At 43.8% G+C, this 26,005-nt stretch overlaps 2 protein-coding genes across 3 annotated transcripts in view; one reads left to right on the top strand and one right to left on the bottom strand.

Annotated features, from left to right (window-relative positions):
• The window catches only part of itga5 (integrin, alpha 5 (fibronectin receptor, alpha polypeptide)), a 36,226-nt gene extending 20,008 nt beyond the window's left edge, over nucleotides 1-16,218 (top strand). Inside the window, exons 16-30 of the mRNA XM_068596892.1 lie at nucleotides 483-538; nucleotides 908-1,065; nucleotides 1,182-1,319; nucleotides 4,319-4,386; nucleotides 5,987-6,137; nucleotides 6,248-6,340; nucleotides 8,231-8,310; nucleotides 8,400-8,480; nucleotides 8,590-8,695; nucleotides 8,958-9,116; nucleotides 9,423-9,530; nucleotides 12,005-12,118; nucleotides 12,636-12,737; nucleotides 12,828-12,950; nucleotides 13,037-16,218. Coding sequence (XP_068452993.1) covers nucleotides 483-538; nucleotides 908-1,065; nucleotides 1,182-1,319; nucleotides 4,319-4,386; nucleotides 5,987-6,137; nucleotides 6,248-6,340; nucleotides 8,231-8,310; nucleotides 8,400-8,480; nucleotides 8,590-8,695; nucleotides 8,958-9,116; nucleotides 9,423-9,530; nucleotides 12,005-12,118; nucleotides 12,636-12,737; nucleotides 12,828-12,950; nucleotides 13,037-13,120 — 1,621 coding nt within the window. The 3' untranslated portion in view covers nucleotides 13,121-16,218. The remainder of the gene's footprint in view (nucleotides 1-482; nucleotides 539-907; nucleotides 1,066-1,181; nucleotides 1,320-4,318; nucleotides 4,387-5,986; nucleotides 6,138-6,247; nucleotides 6,341-8,230; nucleotides 8,311-8,399; nucleotides 8,481-8,589; nucleotides 8,696-8,957; nucleotides 9,117-9,422; nucleotides 9,531-12,004; nucleotides 12,119-12,635; nucleotides 12,738-12,827; nucleotides 12,951-13,036) is intronic.
• A 1-nt stretch (nucleotide 16,219) lies between these two features.
• The window catches only part of rapgef3 (Rap guanine nucleotide exchange factor (GEF) 3), a 22,805-nt gene continuing 13,019 nt past the window's right edge, over nucleotides 16,220-26,005 (bottom strand). For both annotated transcript variants that reach the window (XM_068596894.1, XM_068596893.1), the window contains 22 exons: nucleotides 25,910-25,994; nucleotides 24,971-25,031; nucleotides 24,606-24,682; nucleotides 24,389-24,535; nucleotides 24,193-24,296; nucleotides 22,970-23,058; nucleotides 22,407-22,485; nucleotides 21,749-21,899; nucleotides 21,565-21,647; nucleotides 21,419-21,449; nucleotides 21,225-21,300; nucleotides 20,897-21,034; nucleotides 20,670-20,767; nucleotides 19,994-20,119; nucleotides 19,643-19,824; nucleotides 18,982-19,072; nucleotides 18,494-18,544; nucleotides 18,306-18,393; nucleotides 18,159-18,223; nucleotides 18,015-18,069; nucleotides 17,850-17,921; nucleotides 16,220-16,948 (listed from right to left, as the gene is read on the bottom strand). In XM_068596894.1, the coding sequence (XP_068452995.1) occupies nucleotides 16,830-16,948; nucleotides 17,850-17,921; nucleotides 18,015-18,069; nucleotides 18,159-18,223; nucleotides 18,306-18,393; nucleotides 18,494-18,544; nucleotides 18,982-19,072; nucleotides 19,643-19,824; nucleotides 19,994-20,119; nucleotides 20,670-20,767; nucleotides 20,897-21,034; nucleotides 21,225-21,300; nucleotides 21,419-21,449; nucleotides 21,565-21,647; nucleotides 21,749-21,899; nucleotides 22,407-22,485; nucleotides 22,970-23,058; nucleotides 24,193-24,296; nucleotides 24,389-24,535; nucleotides 24,606-24,682; nucleotides 24,971-25,031; nucleotides 25,910-25,994 (2,068 nt within the window). In that variant the 3' untranslated portion in view covers nucleotides 16,220-16,829. The remainder of the gene's footprint in view (nucleotides 16,949-17,849; nucleotides 17,922-18,014; nucleotides 18,070-18,158; nucleotides 18,224-18,305; nucleotides 18,394-18,493; nucleotides 18,545-18,981; nucleotides 19,073-19,642; nucleotides 19,825-19,993; nucleotides 20,120-20,669; nucleotides 20,768-20,896; nucleotides 21,035-21,224; nucleotides 21,301-21,418; nucleotides 21,450-21,564; nucleotides 21,648-21,748; nucleotides 21,900-22,406; nucleotides 22,486-22,969; nucleotides 23,059-24,192; nucleotides 24,297-24,388; nucleotides 24,536-24,605; nucleotides 24,683-24,970; nucleotides 25,032-25,909; nucleotides 25,995-26,005) is intronic.

The following is a 26,005-nucleotide window of genomic DNA, read 5'->3' as shown; positions in this document are numbered from 1 at the left end:
CTCTCTTGTGTGGGTTTTTGCTAGTTAAATGATTGAGGAGGGTGAGGGGGGGGGGGGGGGTGGATTCGGGTTTGCAGACTTTTTTTTTGGACGGCAGCAGGGAGTGTTGTGTGTGTGGCTGATGTCATGGGAGAGAGCTACAGGCTTATGTAGACTGCCGTTGACTGGTCGGGACTGAAACCTGAGTCGCCCAATTTCACCCATATTAACTCTGATATTCCTTGTGTGTGTGTGTGTGTGTGTGTGTGTGTGTGTGTGTGTGTGTGTGTGGAAACGGAAACAAACCAATCTATCAGCTTGGCTGGCGAAGGCCGTTAGATGCCAGCATGTTTCCAAACATTTGGCATAAAAAAAAGTAGGCCGAGCAAGAAAGTGAGAGAACAAGCGAGAGGTCTTGTGCGTCCAGTGTATTTATACTGAATCTCAGCCTTAAATTAATACGCATCCCTCATCTTGTTCTTGTCCCCTCTGTTCGAAAACAGTGTAAACCTGAGTTTCTGCATATCTGCTGATGGGAAGCACCTTCCAGACATCCTAGGTGAGCCAATTTTGCACATCTGCACTTTATTAGAAGTAAGGAAACTTGTCAAATTGCCACCACTGGTGATATTTTAAATCCATAACGATTTGTGTTTTGGCAGGAGATGTGGCTTTTTGTGGATTTTGTAATGACAAAAAAATGGAGTGCAGTATGCAAAATCTCCTCTGTGACCCACCTTTTAATGATCAAACCACTTCTGTACTTCTGACCACAGTTATTGATCCTTCCTTTGATATATACAAGCGTTGTCCGTGGCTTTAAGTTTCATTGTATGTCCTTCAGAGTATTAATGGAGCCTTTTCTTTGAAAACTCAAGCATGTGTGTCATGTCCTGAATGCTCATTTGTGTGTGTGTGTGTGTTGCAGATTTCCAGGTGGAGGTGCAGTTGGATAGTAATAAGCACAAGCAGAAAGCTGCAGTGAGGAGGGCTCTGTTCTTGGACTCCCAGCAGCCCTTTCTCCAGATGAGTGTGAGCGTGCGCCATGGCGAGCGCGTATGCCACAACACCAAGATCTACCTCAGAGTACGCACTTTTCCACACTAATATATATACAACTAATATGTTTTACCCCATATAGAAGACATCTATGACTGTAATTATGTGTCATTTGACTCCTGCGTCTGTTTCTTTGGTTGCAGGATGAGAAAGACTTCAGGGATAAACTCTCCTCCATTTATGCGGCCTTGAACTTCAGCTTGGATCCCAAAGCTGCCGCTGACTCCCGCGGCCTGCGGCCCATCCTTAACTATCAGACCACCAACGTAATTGAGCAGAAGGTATTTGAACTCGCGCCACACTTCTTCCAATCTTTTAGCACAGTGAACTAACCCTTGAGTGACCGATGGGACTTCTAGCATCAATATATCGTGGAGCAGTGTTTCCTAATAATGTACATGCTGGTCTGAGATTCACTCTGAGCTGCTGCTTATAAGAATATACGCCACGTAGAGTAATTATTCTCTGTATCACCGACGAGCTTCTCTCTGACTCTCTCCTGGTTCAGGTGAAAGAGCCTGTTATTTTTTAATGTAAATTAAAAAACTACTCCGCTGGGAAAGAGGTCCAGAGAGTCTAGAACAGCGGTGTCAAACATACGGCCCGCCCGCCGGATAACTGTTAAAATGAAAGAATTTAAAAGAAAAAAAAAATCATTTTATTTTAATTTTTTGAATTTTTAGATTTTTTAATTTAATTTTTTTTTTTTAAATTTAAATTTTGTTGTTGTTTTGTTTACATTTTTACTAAAAAAAATGTAATAAAAAAAAAAAAAAATGAAATACAAAAAAAAAAGTCAGGCATGCTAACCACTGAGCCACGGTGATAATTAATGGGAGCGCTGATTTTACTAGAGATATATTACTCAACTGGCCATATTTATTCAGGTGTTGATGAGATTTTGGTGGTCCCCTTAAATTTTGGCCCCTTAACTAAAGTAAGTTTGATGCCCCTGGTCGAGAAAGCGGTTTTCAAAATGAAAATGAGGCGTACGTACAGTCGAGTGTGGCACAGCATGCGTCGTAGCTGAACAACACATAGACACCGGTTCAGCTATGGCGAGCATGCGCCATAGCTGAACAACACAAAGGCTCGCCATAGCTGAACAACACATAGACACCCGTTCAGCTATGGCGAGCATGCGCCATAGCTGAACAACACATAGGCTCGCCATAGCTGAACAACACATAGACACCCGTTCAGCTATGGCGAGCATGCGCCATAGCTGAGCAACACATAGGCTCGCCATAGCTGAACAACACATAGACACCCGTTCAGCTATGGCGAGCATGCGCCATAGCTGAGCAACACATAGGCTCGCCATAGCTGAACAACACATAGACACCCGTTCAGATATGGCGAGCATGCGCCACATGTGAGTTGGGGAAAGGCAATCAGAGTAGTTTTATCTCCCCCTCTTTCTCCATTTCTCTCTCTGCCGTGGTTTGTTTCTATCTTTTTGGATCAGGACTGAACCCTGTCATTGATGTTCTTCCTAGATATCAAAGCTGTTTGGCCAGCAACAGCTGTGGTCTGTTGCTGTACTGAGACCTTGAGACGAGCCTCAGCTGAAAATCATCCTTAAACCTGAAAAAGCTGATCTGTGTTTATGTGTGTGTGGGGGAGTAGCTTGAGACTGCCAACATATTTCATCAATCTTGCTTTACACTGTATTAATGTAACAGCTGAAACAGAGAAGGGTGACTTTTATACCACAGCTTTGGCCTTGATCACACACATAATGCCCTATTGATTCCCAAATGTGCTTTGAGAATATGTGGCAAGCCCATGTAACCTTGCAATGACTCTGCCAAGTTGTTACTCCCTTTGAGCTGGAGTGAGAATGAGAGACGGTCTCAATCTCCGTCCTCTTAATATATTCCATATGTTTCCATTAGGACTTAAGACATGCTGATGGATCGATTAATTGCGATCATCGTCAGATCTTTAAAGGCATCTGCAAAAGCAGAAAAAGCCGCCAACTTTTTAGACATCGTGCACTAATGGCCTCATAAACGAGCCCAAGAACTGTAAGCTACCTAAGAGTTAATAGTAGTTTTAATGGATGAAAACAACTTACACAAAATCTAATTTGACTCGTATGCCATATAGCATTGGACAACTGTAAAAGTAAACACAATGGGGGTATTCGAGACAGAAAAACAGGACGCGACACGCTCAGCAATGCAAATTGGTGAGTTTTGACTCCATTGTGTGATGCTCAGCCTTATTGTGTTGCAGGCTGAGGTCAGCGTTGTTGTTCTTTAACTCCAGCGACAGGCCTACAAACAGCATTGACACACAAACCCAGGGTGCACATGTGGCCAAGTTAGCTCGGTGGAGATACCATGGTGTCCATAATTAGAGCCCCTGGATGGTGTAATGACAAGGTGGGGGCGTTCGGCTCTCTCTCTCTAATCTCCTCCTCCTATTTCTATTTATTATCCTCATCGTCATGAACATCATCGCACTGTCACAAGCGCAGCGGGGTGCAATTTGGGAATCCGCAAGGCTTTTCCCTGCTGCCGGCCTGCCACACGCTCGGCGGTCAGCCACTTATCCGGCAGTGTTTCTGTTCCTTTCTTGTGTTTTCTCTCCACTGTAATCTCTGAACCCCCCCACACACACACCCCACTTCTGCTTTTCAGGTCCACAGAAATATCCAATGTCTCAGTGAGTTTCTCTCGGGTTGAAGGCTCCTCCCTCTCCATATGATCACACTATCGGGCTGTGGTTAGCTGGGTGGCGTAGGGCGTGTGGTGAAAGCGCCGGTTTGCCACATCGCCATGTGATGTGGGACTCTTTTTTTTTTTTTGTTGTCCACAAGAGTATATCTCCTCTGGCGCGGCCTCTTAGGGCCGGACTCTTCCTCGACTCATCATTTCCTTACTCTCGCGCCGCAAACAGAAAGCATGTGTGTGTGTGCCGGCACAGCTGGTTTGGGGAGGGAAAGAGGGGGGGGGCGTCTGGTGCCGGTTCATGACTTCACAGTGTCCCTAAAAACCTCTCTGATGATGCATCGGTGATGTAATGTTGACACGGGGGGGGACTGCATTGCAGGTGTTTGTTGCTCGGTGGAATGCATTAGTCATAGATAGCACATGTTGCGTCCTGCTACACACATCCTGTTGTCGCCCCATGACCAGACGTTTGATTTATCACCTGCGCTTAATCCTCCTCACATGTACAAGTGTGTTTTAGTCGTAACCCATCGTGTGATCATCGTGGTCTGCGACCCCTATTGACCCTTTTATCGCCTCCCACAATGTGCATCTTCTAGGCTCAGATTCTGTTGGACTGTGGCGAGGACAACATCTGCGTTCCTGACTTGAAGCTGGCCGTTCACGGGTGAGTTCATTTCCTCGTACAGTGCATGTCCACCAATCCCGTGGCGTATGGATGTGAGGAAACATACTAGAATGTGATGGATAATGCATGGTGAACTGTAAACGCGGGTCAGTGAACTCTTCACCTCCATACGGTGCTTGAATTCGAGTGCTGAAGTGTAAATACAGCTGTTTTTGTTGGTCCGCTTCTCTGTTATGTTTAGCATACCAGAGCAGGACCGTTAATAGCCCCGGAGCTGCAGTCGAGTCGGCGTAAATAGCGATCTGCAAACAGGAAGCGGCTCTGCTCTACAGGTGCTATGGGGACAGTTAAGGCGAACAGAGATGAAAGGGAAAGTATGGGAGCAAGAAATCTGTTAGCATTTTACTCAAAAATAACAGCCTCCCCAATACTCCCTTCTCTGCTCTGTCATTTTCATTTTACATTCCTATATTTATCTACCATCTGCCTCCATTTTCTTTGAATGTACATACGGCTGATGCATCACATGTGGAGCAACCTGCTGCGAGCGAGTGCAGCGCCGCGACGCCGCTGCTGCTGCAGAAAAAGTGTGATTGGTGCAATTTTAAAGTAATGGCTCGATGTGTTCGCCTCCATTGGAGTACGTGGGGGTTTTTGACGGGACTGGCTGTGATTTTAGTGGAATTTTTAGATGAAGTATCCGTCGTTCCTGCGCTGTTGTTTCTTCTTGTCCGCTGCCAAAGCACACAGCGCATGTTCCACCTCTCAGGGAAGCTTCAGGGTTTTGTGCCGTTTTCTAATTTTGAGCCTTTTGTTTGGATTTAAAAAAGAGCAATGCCAGTTCGAGTCAGACTAAAGTCGACTCGTAGACGATCAGTTGCAGAAATCTTCTCTCTCTCTGCCTCTTATGCTCTGCTTTATAAGAGCACGGCTTAATTAAAAGCGTCTGTGTGGCCCTCCAAGTGGAATTTCTCATTGTTCTTAGCTGTGGAGAGAGAGAGAGAGAGTTAGAGAGAAGGAAGGGGGAGGTGGTTTTACAGTCCTGCGCTGTGTTATTAGGCATGTATGACTTTATTACCACATCGGAAAAGTTTCCCTTTAATGGTGGGGCTTTGTGAGTTGAATCAATTGTATGTTTTTTTTGCTGCAGCATGGCTCTTATAAAAAAGGAAAAAGATATACAAAGCACAAAGCCTGATTGTGTATTCGTTTCATTAACACAACAGCAGTTTATTGGCCACTCGACTGCCAGCAAACGCAAACAAAGACTCTTTGTGTTCCCATCAGCGTAACACAACTTATTTTACACAGTTCAGTTCGGGTTGGGTGAGAACGTAATGAATCAAATATCACAATATTTCTCACCAAATAACTTGAGCTTTGTACTCACACGACAAGATGTTTGACAGTAATGTGGATATGATGACTCGGTTGGTAAAGGCAAATCATGTAAATGCTAGAACACATAACTTTACTGCAATGTAACCTTTAAAACCATGAGGAAAAAACCCACAATAACGATATAATATTCTATATATATTGTTTGTCGGAGGATATTTATCGAAGGAGCCCTAGCACTATTTAACCCTAAACATTGAACATATTTGTGATCCACTTTTTCCTCTTTCTGGGTCTTCAGGAGCAGGAAGGAGGTCTACCTGGGCGACGACAACTCGCTGACGTTGACTTTCAATGCCAAGAACGAGGGCGAGGGAGGGGCGTACGAGGCCGAGCTCTACGTGGTGCTGCCCCCAGAGGCCGACTACAGCGGCATCGCCCGCAACAATGAGGTGGGTGGGAATGCAAAGCACCCAAAAAAAACCCAAACTTGGTGGTCTTTTTACTTAATATTCCTTCCTTCGATGTGGTCTGACTCATCCTCTGCCCTCTGGTTTCTCAGAGTCTGACCCAGCTCACCTGCAGCTATGAGACCGAGAACCAAACCCGATACCTCAGCTGTGATTTGGGCAACCCGATGAAGTCCGGTACGAATGTAAGTACACCGCTGTCTGCTGACGGTATCATTTCACTTGTTTGATCTATGACTTGTAAGTCTAAGCATTGAAGGATTGCGGTAAACAGTTGAAAAAAATCAAACCATTCATGCACAGATGACATAATCGTGTGCGCTGTGGTTCTCAAACTTTTTCTGTCTCCACTTTGGAGGAAGCAAAATGTTCCCACCGCCCCGACAACATGGGAACAAAATGGTCCGACTTGTTGAGACTCCTCCATCCGTGCTTTTTTAATGTGCAATCACTTTGTTAAAACAATGGAAATAAAGTTATATATGTGCAAAAAAAGAACTCATATTTGGCAAAAAAAGATGAGCAAGGAAGCCGGTTGGATCCCTGTTTTCTCCCCATAGTTTCAGGTTGAAGTGTCCTTGAGCAAGGCACTGAAGCCCCAGAGCTTCACAGCAGCACAAAGCTCCTTCATCACTAAGGATGATGACATGCAGAGAATAATCCCCCCACTGTGGGATTAATAAAGGAGTCCTTAAAAAATTCTAATTTTAAAAATAAAAGAAATTGTAATACCTCCGCGCCCCACTAGAGGGTCGCGCCCCACGGTTTGAGAACCACTTGTGTCGTGGATATCTGATATTGTGACAGCCCCAGTTGGTAAAACATCCTGGTTTCCTGCTCTTGGGAGTTAAAACGTTGCACACTCTCTCCACGCTGGGTGTGAACGACACAGGAAAAGTCCGAATGTGTTCGGAAATGTTGTGACAGAAAGAAACAGACTCGGTGCCCTACGCCCCCCGCTGGGTAAAGATACCCTTTTAATGCAAGAGTCACATGCCGGCATGCTTTTAATAGGTCTGCAGAGGAAGACCGTCAGCTAAATGATACAGGAAGAGGAGACGGACTCCATTTTAAAAATATTTACGGTCCTGAAATAGGTTCACTTGTTCTTATGATAAATGTCAGAGGTCGTAGAGTTATTGATCTGTTTAGTAGATGCGGAGAGACGATTGTACCTGTGTGTGGAAAACAAATGCATCTGAAGTTATTGATTTAAGATAGACGAGCAGTTCCCAGACTGAAAATTACGAAATCTATCTGATGGACGAGTACATTACAGAGGGAAGGAACGGCTGCCAGAGTCTAACGTCAATATTATTTAACCTGGACCATATTTTCCCAGGTTTTTGGTGTCTAAATGATTAATAAGGACTTTTTTTAATCAGTCCAGTATTGAGCAACAGTGTCGTAGCTTTGTAACAGGCGACGCTGTGATTGGCCAGTCTGTGTTGGAGATGAACACCATTAATGTCCAATAAAGTGCTTTTTTTGCTTGCTGACAGGCTCTGATTGTTATTAAATATAATTACGGAAAGGACCCCATAGAGAACTACAACGTTGTTCTGTCCCTTGTACTTGATTTGATCTTTTTTTTTTTAGTTTAATTTTTTTAGTCTAGTTTACATTTTAACTAAAAAAAAAAATGTAATAAAAAAATGTTGAAATGAGCGATTTTTGTTGTTGTTGTATAAATTTACTTATGTTTTTGTTTACATTTTAACTAAAAAAATATTTTAAAAAATATTTAAAAAATGTTAAAACAATTTTTTTTTTTTTTTTTTTTTACAATTTCTTTTTTTTGTTGTTGTTTTATTTGCAATTTAACAAAAAAAAAAAGTCAAAAGGCATGCTAACCACTGAGCCGCGGTTTAGCCCTGGTTTAGCACATAACGTGCCTTTTTTCTCTCCAAAAAAAGTTGTCCAAATTAGTCAGTTTGACACAAAAACAATAGACTGTAGACGCTTAACACAGACGCACCTCTTCTCTCTCTGTTGCTTTTGAGGTAGTGATGGAAAATATAACATTTTGTGACTTTAATGACGATTAATACGTTGGATCTTCCTTTGTTTTGCAGCTGTGGGCGGGTCTGCGCTTCACAGTGCCGCGGCTGAAGGACACGCACAAAACTGTTCAGTTTGAGCTGCAGATCCGCAGGTACGACCTGTTACCAACGTGCATCAGAGACGCGAACCGATGATCTCCACAGCGCTCGAATTAGCTAATCCGAATCATTGTTTCCACAGTAAGAATGAGAACAACTCCCACAGCGAGGTCGTGCCTCACAAGCTGGAGGTGGTCGTCCAGGCTGAAGTCATCCTGCAGGGGTGAGTTCAGTGTCAGGATTCCCTCATTTGAACTTTTCATGAAGTCTCCGTGGGGGTCCTTCCTACGCATTCTCTCACATCCCCACTTCTCTTCTTTTTTTTTTTTAAGTGTGTCTCGACCAGATAAGGTATTCTTTCCGCCGGCCAACTGGAAGGCGACCAAAAACTACGAGGTGGAGCGGGACGTCGGGCCCACAGTGGAACACATCTATGAGGTAATCGGGTTGCCGTTAGCTGAGCAGATCGGGTCCGAAAGCAGACACTACTGTTCACAAAGCAAGTCCACTTCCTGGGAATTATCAGGTGGTGCTGATCCACCTTCATGAGAACTGACCTACGTGCAGATCAGAAAGATATGTCAAATATGAAAGCAAACCTCCGAGTTATTACTAAGATATCAAGCGATCAAGCTGCTTTTGAAGTTTTCCTCCTAATATGCCGCATGCTGAAGTCTCCCTTTTCATTTCCTCCGTCCAGCTGGTGAACAACGGGCCCAGCCGGATCAGCCACACCCAGCTGGAGCTGCGCTGCCCGCTCAGCGTCCAGGGTCAAGCTCTCCTTTACCCTCTCGAGTTCTCCGTGGAAGGTCCCATCAACTGCACCGCCGACGGACACATGAACCACTTGCGCCTCAAAGTGAGTGTCTCTGAGTCAAATAAGGTCAGAAGGTGGTCGGCCCACACCCACTTCCTCCTCCCCGGCTTTTTTAGCCCCACCCAGGACAACTAACCCCACCACGGCTTTGAAGTGCCAGCTCTTCCCCGAGCTCCCCTCCCGTAGCCGTGTGATCTAATGTCCCCCATAGAGCTCGCATGCTTTTAAATAATGACAAACAAAACCGTAGGGTCATGCTGACATTGGGTCCTACATTGGCGTGCTCTTCCTCCCGCACTGAGGTCAGTGTCTGTGTCGTCCTAATCGGCGGTTTCTCTGCTCCTGTAGCTCCAGCACTCGTCCACGGAGCCGCCGATCCTCGCCCTGAAGGCACAAGAGCACCACGTGGAGAGGAGGGACGTCCACAGGAATCAGCTGGCCCTTCTGACTAATCTGGTGAGACGCTTAACGTGTGAATTGTCACGTTCTGTAAATATAATAATGCACGGATGAACACCGTCAGGCTGAAAAGGTTTAGTCTAACGTGATAGGCGACTTGAAAGTGAGGAAATGAGGAGCTTGAGTTCACGGTTAAGGGTTTAATGTGGTTAAACTTATTTCTGTCACTTGAAGAGCAGATTGTATCCTCACTGGATTAAAAAAAGTAGTTTGTTGCCTTAAAACCATGCTGTTAATCTTCTTCAAATGCATGTTTTTGTTATATTTGCCAACAGCAATAAATAAATCAAATGCGTTGACAAAATTAAAGAGGGAAAAGTTCAGTTTGCTTTAGTGTGCGCACTTTGTCTGGTTCCTCCCTGCGCGTCACAGGAGTCCTGCACAAGCTGCTAGCTAACAGCTGTGAGCCCAAACAACAGCCATGTTGCTTGTTTACATTGTTGACGACAATGTTGAGGGAATGCCGTTCACGAGGGAGGGTCGGCGTTGCAGACTCTGTGACTTTCTCGCTAGATTTCTTACAGCTCGTGCCTGCAAAGTTACTTTCACTGGAGTTAGCGCCACTGGGCTAACAGCTAGCTTGCTATCACTAACCCTTTGCTTTGAGTTAAGCGCGCGGGTCTGGCTCTTGTTTGACGACACCGGCCTCGGCTCCTGGGATTAGGTAATTAGGTCATGATGTCGTTAAAAAGGGCGGGGTCAGAGGGCACGGGCTCGTCCCGTTGCGGCGATTAACATTAAAGAGTCTTTAGTAGTGGTGGAGCGGTGGAGAGGCTGATGGGGACGTGGGAGGCTTTGTGGTCAGTGATGCACCGCTTGCTACACAAGCTGCTCTCTAATTTTGGGCTCGGAGGCCCCCGAGCCCCCGCACACTGGCCCTATTGATCCAACCAGCTGCAGGTAGCGTCCCTCCCGGCCTCGGTCTGTCGATACCTGCTTCCACCAAAGAGGTCTTTGTCCGCGGGCTATCGCGTCTAAACACGCTCGTTTATCAAGCTAGTCCAGTGACACCTCGGTGTGAAGGAAGCCATTCTCCTCTCCCGCGCACGTCTGCACTTTTTTCTGTTCAAAGTGTCTCTTAATCAAAGTGTGTTAGCGTTTAGCTCGGATGGCGCTTTCACCCAGGTCACAGTGGGATCACTTACAATGAACAATGGTCTTTGAAAGAGCTGAGCTCTGCTTAAAGAAGACATTACTGTCTTTACTTTGATTTAAAAAACAATTCTCTCACAACATAAGTGTGACTATGTCTGGCACCGCTTTCTAACAGTTTCATGTAGGAACTAACGTCTTTATTGATGCTAAATAAAGCTAGTGAGTCATTTACAAATGCTGACTTATTAGTTATAAGAACATAAAACTGCATTGGGGTTGCCAGGTTGTTCTACATTTCTCTGTCATCCTGCAGCAGGAACATTTTTTAATTATTCGGTAAAGTCCGCTTTTAGACCAAAATGTATTTATTAACTTAATAACATTACAATATCTGTAAACTTGATGACTTATTAAAAAAGTGTGCAACCTACTTTAGTGACCAGTACCAAATAGTGTTTATTAGTTAATGATTATTAAATTCTTCACCGCATTACAAAATACAGTAGCAACCGTCTTCAGCAGCTGTGTAGTTAGTATTTTTTTTTTTTTACGAAGCTGTGGGAACGGCCTGCGAGCCCCCAGCTGCAGATCTTCACCACACAATCCCACCAGGGAGGATGTGTGGGTCTCGGGTCGGAGGCATCTTTGGCACGGGTCCATGCTCGGGTCATTTCCACTGCGCTCTTGTGGCCCCGGTGCCCCGAAGCTGCGAGGCGGTCTGCAGGGAGGAAGCGGACTGATGGGCTCCCTCATTAAGTCTTTACTTGAGCCTAAAGGAAGAAGCACTCCCTCCTCTTCCTCCTCTTCCTCCTCTTCCTCCTGAATTTACCTACTCGGTGTAATAAGTAAACTAAATGTCCCGCTGGAAACCCGCCGAAAGCTGTCTATGTGAGGGTGGTCTGGCTGCAGCAGCAACATGAAAAAAAAACACACACTGCAATGTTAAAAATGTGCCAAGCTGAGTTATGGGGGATCTAATTAAGATTGTATATTCGACACAGTCTTGAGAAAAAATGTGCCGGTTTTAGCGGTTGGGCAATAATGTGGAGAGAGAGAGAGAGAGAGAGAGAGAGAGAGAGAAAGAGAGAGAGAGAGCTGCATGCTGCATTTTTACAGTCTCATGACATTCCTTCAATCTAATTTGTAGCAGGCGTGGAATAGTGATCATAACATCGGGCCCTTTATTATATTTATTTGACCTGCAGCATGAACGTGGCTGTTTGTGGCCACATGGTTATTTTCACCTTCACCTGTTTACACAGTTCCAATTAGTAAAAGCTTTGTGGGAATATCTTTATGCACAATAACGACTGAAAGGAAACTCCTTTGGCATGTAATTAACCTGATCTTCACTCCTTTTGTGTGTGTTTCTTCAGTCCTGCTCGAACACGGAGTGCTGGACTCTGCAGTGCACCGTGGGTTTGCTGGAGAAAGGGACGACGGCGATCCTCAAAGTGCGCTCGCGCGTCTGGGCCGAGACCTTCACCGAGGTTTGTCAGCGATGACCTTTTGCCGCCGAGAAAACTCGCCATACAAACTGTACATTCGCACGTGTCGCGCAGGAAGTGGCTGTGCACTAAAGATTAGTCTTTTTTCCCACGGTGCATTTTCTCACGTCAGGCTTTGGCAGGAAGTTAGAAGCCGTTTTTTTTAAAATCTCACAGCAGTTTAAATCTTAAATGTGAAGCATGTAAAGCTGCAGTCGTGTCATATATCTGTTTGTGTTGATTTTGAGGCCGCCAGTGTGCACCGCCCCGCATGTTTGCCTCGACAAATGCAGTTTAAACTGTTTTGCTGTCTGCGTGCGACACATTACACACAGATCATTACAAAGCTGCATTTAAAGCTGGACGTCTGCGTGAATGTAATGAACATTTATTATCTGGTATCACAGCTTCTCCCTGGATTAGGACCGCTGAAGGGATTAGCGCATGGTCTCTGTCGCCACCTTGTGTAAAGATTGTGAATTGCGTTAATTTTTAATCACATTTTCTGACCTTCTTTCAGAGAGCTTACAAGCAATATGTGCTGGAGTGCCTCGCGAGTTACAGAGTGGAGAAGATGCCGTACGCCATCTTACCCAGATATACTCCCAGCGGACACAAGAAGGTATTTCAGATTTGTTTTTTTATTCTTTCTAGAGGGTCTATTTCTTATTTTCTTTGTTGAAAGAAACTGACAGTGGGTTGTTGTCTTCAGGTTGTGACCCCGGTGGTGTGGAATAAACCAGACATAGAGAACTCGGTTCCTTTGTGGATCATCATCCTGGCCATCCTGGCTGGTTTGCTGCTTCTGGCTCTCCTCATCTACGTGCTCTACAAGGTCAGCGCTGCTTTAAATATGAAAGAAAACATCTCGTAAACTGATTTGAGTATTTGCTCATTTCTAAATTTGTCTTTTCTTCGTAGTTGGGCTTCTTCAAGAGATCTCTACCGTACGGTACCGCCATGGAGAAAGCTCAACTCAAACCACAGGCCGCCTCCGAGGCCTAAACATCTAAACGTCCACCACAGTTACCCGTTAGCAGAAGCACAGCACCGGGCCGTGCCATCGCAAATGGAGATATAAGGTGGAGCGATGCAGACTGAAGGAGAACGCAAGAGAAAAGCAAAAGAGAGACCACTGGAGCTCCACTGTGCTGCACTAGAGGAAGACACGAAGCCAAAGATCTCCAAGCCAAATGAATGTTTCTTCTTTTTTTTGCCGCTTTTTTAATTTATGTCTTGTTTGTTGGCAGATTTTTTTACTTAACAGAACCGGTTCTCAATGCCTCAAGACTGAACGATGAGAACGTGCAGGCCTGCGGATGCAGTGAGATGCTTTTTTTGGGGGGGTTTCCTGTTTTTGTGTGTGTGTGTGTGTGTGTGTGTGTGTGTTGGAGAGTTCTCTAATATCCCTTTAAACTGCCTTATTTTGGTGCTAATGATCTCCAGGATGTGGCCACGTGTAGCTTACGGCAGCCAGGAGCTGTGGATTACGCCAAGGTTTTTATTCTGGCGTCTCCTCATCGCGTTAGTGACACGATCGGTAAACATGTTCCAGGTGAGAACGTTAACCTGAGCTACAGCAACGAAAATCCATCCGTCTCACGGCTCCGCTTTTTACGAGAATACATTTTTTTACACGAGGCCCCAACCCGCTCGAGGTGTTTTCCCGCCTGATTATTGTTGCCTAATTGCATGCTGGGATACGCTCCGTGCAGCTCGCGGCCCCTGAACCGGATCAGCGGGCGTAGAAAACGCGTAGATGGACGTTTCTTTGACTGATCTCTCTCTCTGTGCCTCAGGTTGGTGGACAGCGCTGGGTTGAGTTTTTTTTTTTTTTGCACTCAAAAAAAGGAAATCTACTGATTATAATCCCACCTGACCTTCCTTTGAGTTCTGGTTTTGACTCCTACTGATCACTTTTGTTTTAAGAAATCCTGCTCGCTCATGTCCAGAGTTACCACTGCGAGCATCATCATCATCATCATCGTCGTGGTTGTGTAGTCGACTGGGACTCTGGGATGGGACTGGAACCGCCACAGACCTGGTGAACCTCACGTGTGGCGTTCCCTCGAATGAATATTTGACTCTTGCTCGGTTGGGATTGAAACCAAACGCAAGCTAATGAAGCTTCGGCGGGGAAAGAACCACGGAGGCGAACGGCGAGACGAAGTCTTGAACCAAAAGACGTGACAATCGACAATGTTGTGGCGGAAGTTTTAGTCTGAGAGCCGGCGGGATCAGCACGCCGTTAGAGGGCTGGGCGATGCGGAGAAACTAAAACAACACAATATCTTTGACCGAATACTTTGACGTTAGCATTGTAGCGTTGACCGCTGGTTACATTACAACATAGTTACACAATAAAGGTTCAGGAAGCGACACTTTGCTGTAACGCAGACTTGAAAACAAGAGAACGACGACACCTAAAAGCCATATTACGATATCTAGTCTCGCATCACGACGTCATAGGATGTGCTGCCCAGCCCTGTGTGTGTGTGTGTGTGTGAGTGTGTGTGATCCAGCTCACAGCGTGTGTTACTGTGTTATACTGTATTACTATTAAAGTAAAAGCTGCCAACGTTTAGAAAGAGAAGGCGACAGGGACTGAAGTGTAAAATGCTCTGCGTTGGTTTCTTTTATTTCTCGTGTACATAGATTTTTATGTGCCTTTTTTTTAAATGTAAATACTTCATGTCCGTGGGTAAGAGTTGGGGTTGTGTGTGACTTCATGCATACATGCATTTGTGTGAATGGTATATTTATAATTGTTTGTTTTGTGTATGAATTGGTTGTTACCTTTCCCCACTGCTTAGTCCCGTTCATCCCGATGTGCAGCTTGAGATGGATTCTGCATTAATATTAATAACTACAGTCGAGGAAACTTGTTTTTTAAGTGCAGTCAAATCATCTAAAACCTTGTAAATCCAAAGTAAATGACGAGGCAGATCCTACAGCAGGGATGAATAATTATTTGTGAATGTGGGTCACATACAGAAACTAATGGATGTGGAGAAATCACTGCATCTTAAATAAAAAAATGAATAAATTCTCTATAGAAAATAACTGTGGAACGCTACTAAAATATTGAACATTTGATTGAAGTCTATTGGTTTACCCATAAAAAGTATTTATTTATCTGCTGTTTTTAAAATAGAAATCAAGATGTGAGGAACAAAACAGGCAGAAATGGTAAAATATTGGTTTCTAACCCAAAGGGTTAAGATAATTTCACTAAATTCAGTTGAGGTCCAGTGTGAAAACTGTCCATGTTCAAGCCGTGTTCTAGTCATTGAGGAACATGTACATGTATGTAGTCTGGCCTGTGCCTCTAACAACGGGATGACAACTAAGCGCTGGGAACTAAATGTTGTTTGGAAGTGCAATATTTATATCCACCACTTTTTTTTATTTTTTTTTTAAAAGATATTACAGTGCTTTCTATTTTATTTGTGACTGAAGCAGGATTATTTTTGTGTGTTTCAAAGTGTGTAACGAGCTCATACGCTGAGTCCTTTGTGAGGTTCTGGCTTCTCACGTCTCACTAAACGTACTTCGCTGGACCTCTAGTCTGAAGGTTCTGGGTTTTCTTTCCTCTGATCTCACAGTTTCATAATTTATGTGCGCTGCTGTCGCACCTGACGAAACACTTTAATGCTCATATGTTCTACATGTGTTCGCCTCATCATCACACTCGTCATCTGCCTCCTGTATTTGGTCCAAACATCCCCACATGGTGGAAGATTTAAAACCTCCTCCATCGTCTGTTCTTCACTGAAAACGTCGACCCGTTATTTATAATGACAGAGGCTCATTTTACTACTTCCTCCATCGTCCGGGGAAGACACTGGCTTTTTCCTTTCTTTTCACTTTTACCCGTTTTTCACTCTCCAGGACTTCCACAAAAAAAAGAAGTTGTATATATTTATGACAAGGAGAGTATTTTTGTTTTGAATCAAGGCTTATCTGATTTGTTGTGAATCTCTCTCATCCCCATATTGGGGAGAACATGTTCGTCAGGGGAAACGATGGAGAACCAGGGGTCTTTGGAGGTCTTTTTTTTTTTTTTTTTACCTGTTATGGTTTGTACTTTAATAAAATATTTCCCTTTTTATAAACTCTTTGTGCTTTCATTGACACGCGTATATGAGAAAATAATTTATTTAGAAAACATTGTATGAAATTATGCTTTTCAGTTCGTGGCATTATTGGCCCCCAAAAAAAAAAGATCTGATACAATATATTAGTTTTAATGTTAAAGGTGCACAAAAAACTGAGCTAAAGTGATAAAACTTTGGCAAAGAGCTGTTGTGTGTGTTCTCATGGCCCTTTTTTCCACAGACGGTGTGTTCGGGCAACAGCTTTGGTCCAAGTTTACTTCCTGTCAGCTAACATTTCAACAGAAAACACAATTATTTTACACCAAAAACAGGCATACTGTGCTAAACTGTACATGTTGTAACACTTTGAGGGGATCGGCTTCCACTTTTTGGGATGAAAAGTGTCCCTTTGGACCCAGAAATGGATTCTCTGGTTCAAGCTCGTCCATCAAAAAACCAGCGACTTGAATTAAAGGGAATTCGCTGAACACCTGCGGGCGTCCATCTTCTTCAGGCGAGTGTGGATGTTTACATCCTGCAGCTTCAGTCCGTCCTCTGGGTCACATCTTCTGCGCGACGCGGCTTCACAGTCTGTGTACACGTTGCGGGTCGATGCCTTAGCATTCGACTGTTCTCGATAGCTGCGTTAGCTTGCGCTGGTTGTCGATCACGTTCAGGCTCTGAATGTATTGCCGGATGTTGCTGGGACTCCGCAGAGGAAGGCCGGCGTCGGAGTCTGGAGGAGGAGGAGACATCGCTTTTGACTCGTTTAAGTGGCAGCAAATCTGCCTTTTAATGCTTTAGCCAGTACAATTTAAAACAGAGGCGTCAAACTCATTTCAGTTAAGGGGCCACAAGTTAAGGGGACCACCAAATCTTTTTTTTAAATTACTTTTTTTTTAATTACTTTTTTTTTTGTTAAAATGTAAACAAAACAAAACAATAAATTTATGCTAAAACAAAAAAAATGTAAACAACAAAAAAATAAATAAACTAAAAAAATCTGTCATTTTAACTTTTTTTTATATATATACATATTGTTGTATTATTTTTTTTAGGTAAAATGTAAACAAAACAATAACAATTAATTTAAACTAAAAAACAATGTAAACAAAAAATAAATAAAATAAAAAAATCTTCTGTCATTTTAACATTTTTTCTGTTATTTTAACTTTTTTTTAAATATATATTTTTGTATTATTTTTTTAGTTAAAATGTAAACAAAACAATAACAATGAATTTAAACTAAAAAACAATGTAAACAAAAATAAATAAAATAAAAAAATCTGTCATATTAACATTTTTTCTGTCATTTTAACTTTTTTTTAAATATTTTTTTTTTTTAATTAAATTTTTTTAGTTAAAATGTAGAAAAAACAAAAAAATAAATTTAAACTACAAAAAAAAAAATGTAAACAAAGGAAGTAAAAAACTAAATAAATAAACTCTTCTGTCATTCTAACAGTTATCCGCCGGGTCGGACTGGACCCCCTGGCGGGTCGTATGTTTGACGCCCCTGATTTAAAAGGACTAACGTGAACACAATGGATATAGTAACACAGTGACAAGGCTGTGGAACCTCATCATCAAGACAAAACCAAACTAAAAGTGTTAACGGAGCGGTCGATGTTGCTTACATGTAGAGATGCGAGTAGCAGGACCTTCCAGAAACATCCGATCGGCCAGACCCCTCTGAGGAGACGACGGCACTGCAGAGGAAACATAGAAGTTTACCAACTTCACCCGCCGTCCAATGAACGTCAGCCTGCATGGAGCCCGTGGCGGTGCCATGCGTCACTCACCGTAAGGCTGGCTTCTGCAGCCGCGTACGATCTTCACCGTCTTGGCGATCATGCGCTGTCACGAGGGGACGAGGGAACATTTCAAGTGGAATAATTTGTGAGGGTTTGTGCTGCAACGTCACAACATTTTTAGTTTCGTCTTACCACTTTCTCAAAGTTGACCAATTTGTCGACATAGTTTGGATTTCCGTCGTTGATGAACGTCATGTCTGGTCGCGGGCGGGAACAGAAGACTAATTAGCGAACTCATTTACATAATTCATAATATTCTAATGCTTTGTCGCGCGTCACCTTTGAGCAGCAGAGGCATGAAGGGGATGTAAGGAGGACTGAGTTTGGCCACAGCGAGTCTGTAGGCCCTGTGGTTGCGTGAGGGATCCTATAAGAAACACAGAATAAACAACACAACTCTTTATTATGAACAAACTAAGCAGTACAATGACTTTTAGAGCATTTTTTAAATCTACTGAATAACTCACCATCAACCTCTCATAAGCGTAGTAAATCCGTTTCGTCTTGCTGGGTATTCTCTGAAAGACCAAAAAAAACACTTTCCGTTGTTTACTTTTTTTTTTTTTTTAGTTTTTTCTACATTTTAATGAAAAAAATGTAATTAAAAAAAAATAAAAAAAATTTAAAAGTTAAAATGACAGAAAAAATCTTAATATGACAGAATATTTTTTTATTTTATTTATTTTTTGTTTACATTGTTTTTTAGTTTAAATTAATTGTTATTGTTTTGTTTACATTTTAACTAAAAAAATAATAATACATATATATATATATATATATATATATATATATATATATATATATATATATATATATATATATTAAAATGACAGAAGATTTTTTTATTTATTTATTTTTTGGTTGTTTACATTTTTTTTGTTTTAGTATAAATTTATTTATTTTTTTGTCATTCAGTAAATGTCGGTGCTTTGTTGTGTCGTCGTTGCGTCCTCACCTCCCAGGTCTTGTAAAGCCTGTGCACGGCGCTATTGCTCAACCCGAACATCACGGCGAAGAATGAGTTGAGGTTCTTCTGCTCCTTTAATCTGCGACAGAGAGGACACACGGCTACAAACCAATGTTTCTCAAACTTAATGATAAGGTTTCCTAGATTCGATCGTTCTTAAGGACCTAAGAAGGCTCTTAAGAAGGGTTCGGCTAAGAAGGAGCGCTAAGATAGGGGTGTTTCCTAGACGCTTTCTTAACTGACTTCTGCTGTTAAGAGTGGATCAGGCCTGATCTTAAATTTCCTTCTCAGTGAAAGATCTTCTTAAGCTAAGAACGACTCTGGGAAACACATCCTTCTTCCACAGTGCTCTTAAGAAGCTCTTAGCGCTTAAGAGCTTCTTAACGAATCTGGGAAACGCGGCCAAGGCCTATTGTCCATTGCACCGCAGTGGTTTGTCATTTCTAAGTAGGAAACACTGCCTTTAAGGGTGTCTGAACCAAATGCAAGGACAATCCATGTTGTGACAATCCTCTCAAAAAACACACAAACGTCAACCTCATGGTGGCGCTAGAGGAAATCCAATAAAACGCACATTTCAGCGTGGACCGACTGCCGACATGGACTTCAAAACGAGGTTTTTTTTTTGTGCAACTGACCCGCAACTTACACTGCGGCAATCTTGATGAACTTCTTCAGCAGGACGGCTCGCTTCAGCAGGTCCTCGCAGAGGCACAGCTCCGTCACCACCCAGTGCTGCACCTCGTTGAAGCGCCGCACGAACCGCTCCAGGTTCGCCGTGATGGCGCCGGGGAATTTGTGACGGCCAAATACGTAGTAGACGAGCTCCACCTGCGGAGAGTGGAATTACTGGCGTTACGGGATGCTTCACGGGTGACTCAGAGACATGTGAGGCATGCGGGAAGTCTTGTGCGTTCATCAAAGAGATGCAATTTGTTGCAATGAGGAAGTAATTCTGTTATAAGGAAGTTGTTTCTGCTGCGATATCGGCTGCAGTGACCTCGTGCATGGCGGTGAACAGTTCCCAGTCGTAGTTGGTGAGTTCATAGGCGATGTCTTTAGAGCCCATCTGTTCCAGGACGTCGGTGGTTCCTCGCTCGGGACCTTGCTGCTCCTTTAGGGGCACCTAGGAGACAGGAGAAGGAGAGAGGAAATGAGGCAACAGATGGCGACGGATGTGCATCCTTTTTGATGTTAAACTGCTTTGAACCAAACCCGACTGTCAAACTCAAACTGTACGTGAAGAATGAGTTGAGGTTCTTCTGCTCCTTTAATCTGCGACAGAGAGGACACACGGCTACAAACCAATGTTTCTCAAACTTAATGATAAGGTTTCCTAGATTCGATCGTTCTTAAGGACTTAAGAAGGCTCTTAAGAAGGGTTCGGCTAAGAAGGAGCGCTAAGATAGGGGTGTTTCCCAGATTCGATCGTTCTTAAGGACTTAAGAAGGCTCTTAAGAAGCTGATCTTACATTTCCTTCTTAGTGAAAGATCTTCTTAAGCAAAGAACGACTCTGGGAAACACGTCCTTCTTCCACAGAGCTCTTAAGAAGCTCTTAGTGCTTAAGAGCTTCTTAATGAATCTGGGAAACGCGACCATTAATGTCTGAAGCGACGGCGTCTCCTCTTTTATGAACAAACAGATAGCGTCGAGTATATGGTTGTCTTTCCCTCACCAGCTGATCCACCTGGCTGCTCGTGCAGATGAACAGCCTCTCGTTGAGCCCCAGAGCCGTGTAGACCGCGGTCGCCTCCATCTTTAACTGAGCTCTCTCTGTACACAATACGGTAAAAAAAAAAAAAAGAATTACATTTTGCAGGAACTGACGATTTAAATAAACAACATCCATGCTCATTTTTGAAAAAAGCAAATAAAAGAAAGATGTCATGTGTCTGGTCCCACCTCCCGTGGAGTTCATCTTGACCAGGACGTGATCTCCACCTGGTTTGACGACGGCTGCCATCACGTCCTTCACGGACGCGTTCACAGGGAGCATCAGCGTGAGAGGCTTGTTGTCCGGCCTGAAGATCTCATACAGCACTGCAGAGAGAGAGAGAGAGAGAGAGAGAGAGAGAGAGAGAGAGAGAGAGAGAGAGAGGACAATAGACAACAAGTCAAAATGTGCTGATCTGATCTCCGCTGACGTGAGTAACGATGTGTTTTCAGAGACAACGCCAGGTCAGTTAAGTGCATTGCGTTGTCGTTGGATTTGTTCTCGGGTCACACTCGCCTTTATCGTGAGCTCTGATTGGTTGCAACTTCCCCGCCGGCTCCTCGCAGTTTGAAAACCAATCAAATTGCTGATTCTGTGGAGAGCGTCAGCAGCAGGTCAGTGACATTCAGCTTCTGTTTTCTCATTAAAATGCATCAGTGATGTTGACATCCTGCAGCCGGCTGTCGCGTGCAACAAGACGAGCGCCTCACCCTGCTCAGTGACTGGTATCCGTTCTCCAATCTGTGCAAATAAAAGATGACAAAAAAAACACAGTTTTGGGATCTCACGCTGCAACGTTCATGACTTGAAATGTCTCAGAAACATCAGCTGTTACGGGAGAATTTAGACAATTTACACTTTTGTTCGCCTCCTTTCCCGAAATTGTTCCTTCAGCATGCCGAACAGGCGGAAATCCCCGGCCACCTCCTTCTTCAGCCTCTGTGTGAAATGAAACACACAGCAGAACCATAATTATTGAGCTTCCTTTCTAAAAATGCATCTTCTTAAAATGCGATGAAATGGAGCACTTCAGTCCCGACCTCCAGAGAGTCCAAAGCGATGGGGTCTTCTTTCAGCAGGAGGCTGTACAGCGCCACCCACTGGCCGATCAGCTTCACCACCTTCTGCTTGGTGGTGAGGACGTAGGACGCCTTCTCCTGGTCCGAACCCTCGGAGAGCTCCGCCTGGTAGGTGCGACGGCCGTTAAGGTGCATATCATGAACATTTGCAGAAAGAAAATAAAAGCCAAAGTCAACTGCGAGCTGGACTTGAACCATGTGGAGTAAATTCATGGTCTTGGTCTCTTTTGAAAGAAAAAACTCTGAAGCTTTTCCCTCTCAATAGTCTCCATCACTTTAAGTGCTGCTGACACTGAGTTATATGAGTTTGACAATATTAATATAAGATTTTTATGTCCGCCTGAACATTTTTTTGGCACATATATGACTATAAATGTGACTTATGAACTAAACAACACAATGGGATCACAGCCTGAAGCCTCACCCAGTCTGATCTAAAAGAAAAGGCAGAAAATCTACATTTTACATGTTTTTCTATTGAAATATTTAGGCGTTTTTCCATTTTGAGACTGAAAATATTCATTATACATGAACTATATATCTATTAATCTGCAGGCAGTACACGTTATATCCTTCTTATCCCCATAACTGAGTATTAGTTTTGCCCGTCTCAGGATATTGGTGCTGCAGTGCGGTGCACAGCTGGCTGGTCGGCATGAAGACTTTGTGCGTGAGCAGGAAGTCGGTCACACAGGAATCTGCAGGGAGACAAACACAGTAAGTATGAGGGGAGACGCCGCGGATCAATGAGGGAAAACAAACACAACAATAGATTTCATCGTGCAACAACAGCTGATTCATTTCATTAAGGCAATAGTTTACTAAAATGACGTTTAAATATGCACTTAAGACACATATGGCATGATTTGCATTGGATGAAGTCAATTAAATCGCCATGTTTTGGGAATAAAATTCCAGAGTGTGGGGAAAAAACTCATTTTAAAGACATTTTGCAACACACTACAGGTGACAAGAGTAAAACTATTGAACTGAGAGACCATGTGGATTACATAAATTAAGTTAATTCTGAATTCTAATGAGAGACACAAACAGACAAAGTGGTTAAATGAACTCCTACATGTGTTTCATATTTATTTTTCTTTCCACAAGTCTGAAAAAAAGGGGGTCAGGACATCAAATCTTAAAATAAGAAAAGGTAAGAAGCTGCTTGCAGGGTCGCACCTACTGCGTCGTTTCCATTGGAGTCCAACTTCACTGTTTCCAATAAGTGTTCTAGGATTTTCTCCGGCGTTCCCGACATGACGGAGTACCTGCACGAAGCACCACGGACACGAGACAGAACATTAATATTTTCTTCTTGGTCCAAAGACAACGCAGAGCTCCTCACGTCACATCCTGGTTGTCTGGAGGCGAACAAACAAGAGCATTGAATATTCATGAGCGATATCCAGGATATGTAGTCGATGTACGGACGACATCTGAGGACGTGAGCGACAGGTGTGTCAGTGGGCGGGGCTTCAGGTGAGAAGTTCTCTTTGTCTTTCACCTCATGTCACCTCCACACGCAGAGACTTTACAGGAACATATGGATTGGATAGTACATGAATATCTCTGTCACACAAGCCTCCACCTCTTAAATATACAGCTATGAAATGGAAAGTACCTGCCAGTCAACCTTGGGGGTGTTTTTGAATGCTAATGCTAATGCTAATCGGCCCAGATTGATGATAATATTCAATAAAATGTTGAGCTGTATGTAGTAAATTCAAGCAGATTGTTTGTGTCGTGTTCCTGGAGGACATGCACCACGACTTTAATATCCTGTAGTTATTGATACACATCTATAAATCAAAAGGGTGAGAGACTTAAATGGTTTTACATCCGATTGATCGATGTTTCAGTTCATTTGTCTCTTTAATTCCAGTCGATTATCATCTTTTAGGTTTAAAACGCTGCTTGTGTTTTAATATTTTAAGCAAACTGGTTTCTTTGGTGCTCCGACTCCCACCGTCTGTTCAGGCTCTCACTCGTAGCAGTTTTAATCATTCAAAACACAAATTAAACTTCCTGAAACTCTGCTTGAACTGCATTGAACTTGTTTGTGTCGCAGTTGAAGGTGGTCAAGCACGGGGAGGTCAACACCGCGCTAATTCACTTTTTAATGTTTGCTAAAACCCTTTTAAGACTGATAACAAGTCATTACACACTGCGGGTTGAAGTCCATTTTCCTTCCCCTGGGCTTGTCAGATAACGTCCGTTTAACGAGAGCGTAACTGCGTTTGACGAAAAGACGTGTGTGTGTGTGTGTGTGTGTGTGTCCTTTGTTATGATGATGAATGGCAGCACTTTGTGTGATTGTCCTCGCCCAGGTGGAGTGTCTAAATGATCATAAAACCTGCTGGTGAAAGCGAGAGTGTGCGCGTGAGAGAGTTTTTTTCCCTCACTTGCAGTTCGCGGCCCCGCCCTGCTCGGCCCAGTCGGCTCTCTTCTCCAACACCAGGACGGTCTTCCCGTGCTCTTCAAGTCGCACGGTGTTAGCTTCCACATCCTGCAGCCGGCGAGAACGGATGATTTGCACACGAGTCACGCACTGTATTAAAAATACAGCCGTGGATCTGCGACGATGGGACTCCGGCTCACCTTGAGGATGCGGATGAAGTCCTGCTTGTCCACGCGGAGGAAATGGCAGTTGTCTTCTCTCAGGATGATGGTGGCGGCTCGAGGGGCGTCGTTCAGCAAAGCCAGCTGCCCGAAGTCCTCACCCTCGTGCAGCGTGGTCACCAGGCCCTGCGTGGACGCGTTTCAAATTAAAATACGTCTTCCAACGGCAAGTAACAGTGACAGTGAATGCGTTTACCTTCCCGTGTGTGATCACGTTCACGGAGCCTTTCCAGATGATGTACCAAGACGCGCCTTTGTCCCCCTGACTGAACACTACGTCACAGAAAACACAGTCAGTACGAACAGTCCTTCACACGTCTCGTTCACGTCTTAAAGGGCGAGAGCCGAGAGGAGAAACTACACCGACGGCAGGAATCAATTGTGACACGAGGAGGTTTGAATATGGTAGAGATAATATATCGGTCAGGTGTTGTTGTACTGGAGTGAATGTTAAGAGGCTGGTTTGTGCACTGCAGTGCGGTTCAATGACGGCGTTAAACTGTGTCTCCGTGTGCACGTGGTGCACGAGGCCGGAGCCGGAGCCGGAGCCGGAGCACTCACAGACTGTTCCGGCCTTGGCATGGGATTCAAACACCAGCACCGCCGCCAGCTCCTTACGCACCTACAAGCACAACAGGAGAAGAGATTAGACCGAACCGCATTGATTACTTCCTCACGGTCAAAGCGCTTTACTTGATGCACGTCGACTTCTGGTATCAAAAATGAAGAAAAAGGCAGAAACATAATCAGGCAAACTGTTTTTTTTTCTTGCATTTTCCCACAATGGCAAGAGTTTAATGGGTCATTTAGTTTATGCAAGAATTCCAGGCTTAATCAGATGCAAACGGGGCTCTTGTACGCATTTAAATTACCATCAAAGAAAAGCTTCTTAAGTGCAGTTTAATGGACGCTTTGCGCCTCCAACCAGTTATCCGTCTCTCATGAAGGAGCTTCAGAGTTTCTTCTTTGTGGATTTCGAGGTTAAATGTTGTGTAACAGTGTTGCTCGTTATGCGGAGAGGTTGGAAGCATGTATACGTTTCTGTAATATGTATAATAGTGCAGTGGTTCTTCAACTGTGGGGCGCGACGCTCCAGTGGGCCGCGGAGGTATTACAGGTGGGGCGCAGGAGGAAATGCAGATTCTTAATTTCTTTTTTTTGATTTTTAAGAATCCTTTATTAATCCCACAGTGGGGGGATTATTCTCTGCATGTCACCATCCTTAGTAATGAAGGAGCTTTGTGCTGCTGTGAAGCTCTGGGGCTTCAGTGCCTTGCTCAAGGACACTTCAACATGAAACTATGGGGAGAAAACAGGGATCCAACCGGCTTCCTTGCTCATCTTTTTTTGTCATCTTTTTTTGTCATACTTGTATTTTGTCATAATTTTTGTCACACAATTTTTTTGTCATACGTTTCTTTTTGTCATACTAAACAGAAACAGTTTATGAACCACTGTCATAAGCACACAGACGTCAGGAACAGACAGTCAGTGACTCACAGAGGTGGAGAGATGAGCTGCAGCCTTGACGTGCAGCAGCTCCTCATAGATGACCTCCAGGTCCTCGGCGCTCCTCTGACTCGGGCTGAAACAGAC

The sequence above is a fragment of the Clinocottus analis genome, unplaced genomic scaffold (genome assembly GCF_023055335.1).
Source record: "Clinocottus analis isolate CAN_PGR_092001 unplaced genomic scaffold, fCliAna1.0.p SCAF_4, whole genome shotgun sequence".
In the NCBI taxonomy this organism is placed as follows: Eukaryota; Metazoa; Chordata; class Actinopteri; order Perciformes; family Cottidae; genus Clinocottus; species Clinocottus analis.
The sequence above is the reverse complement of the archived record's forward strand: the minus strand, read 5'-3'. Positions and strand labels throughout refer to the sequence as shown.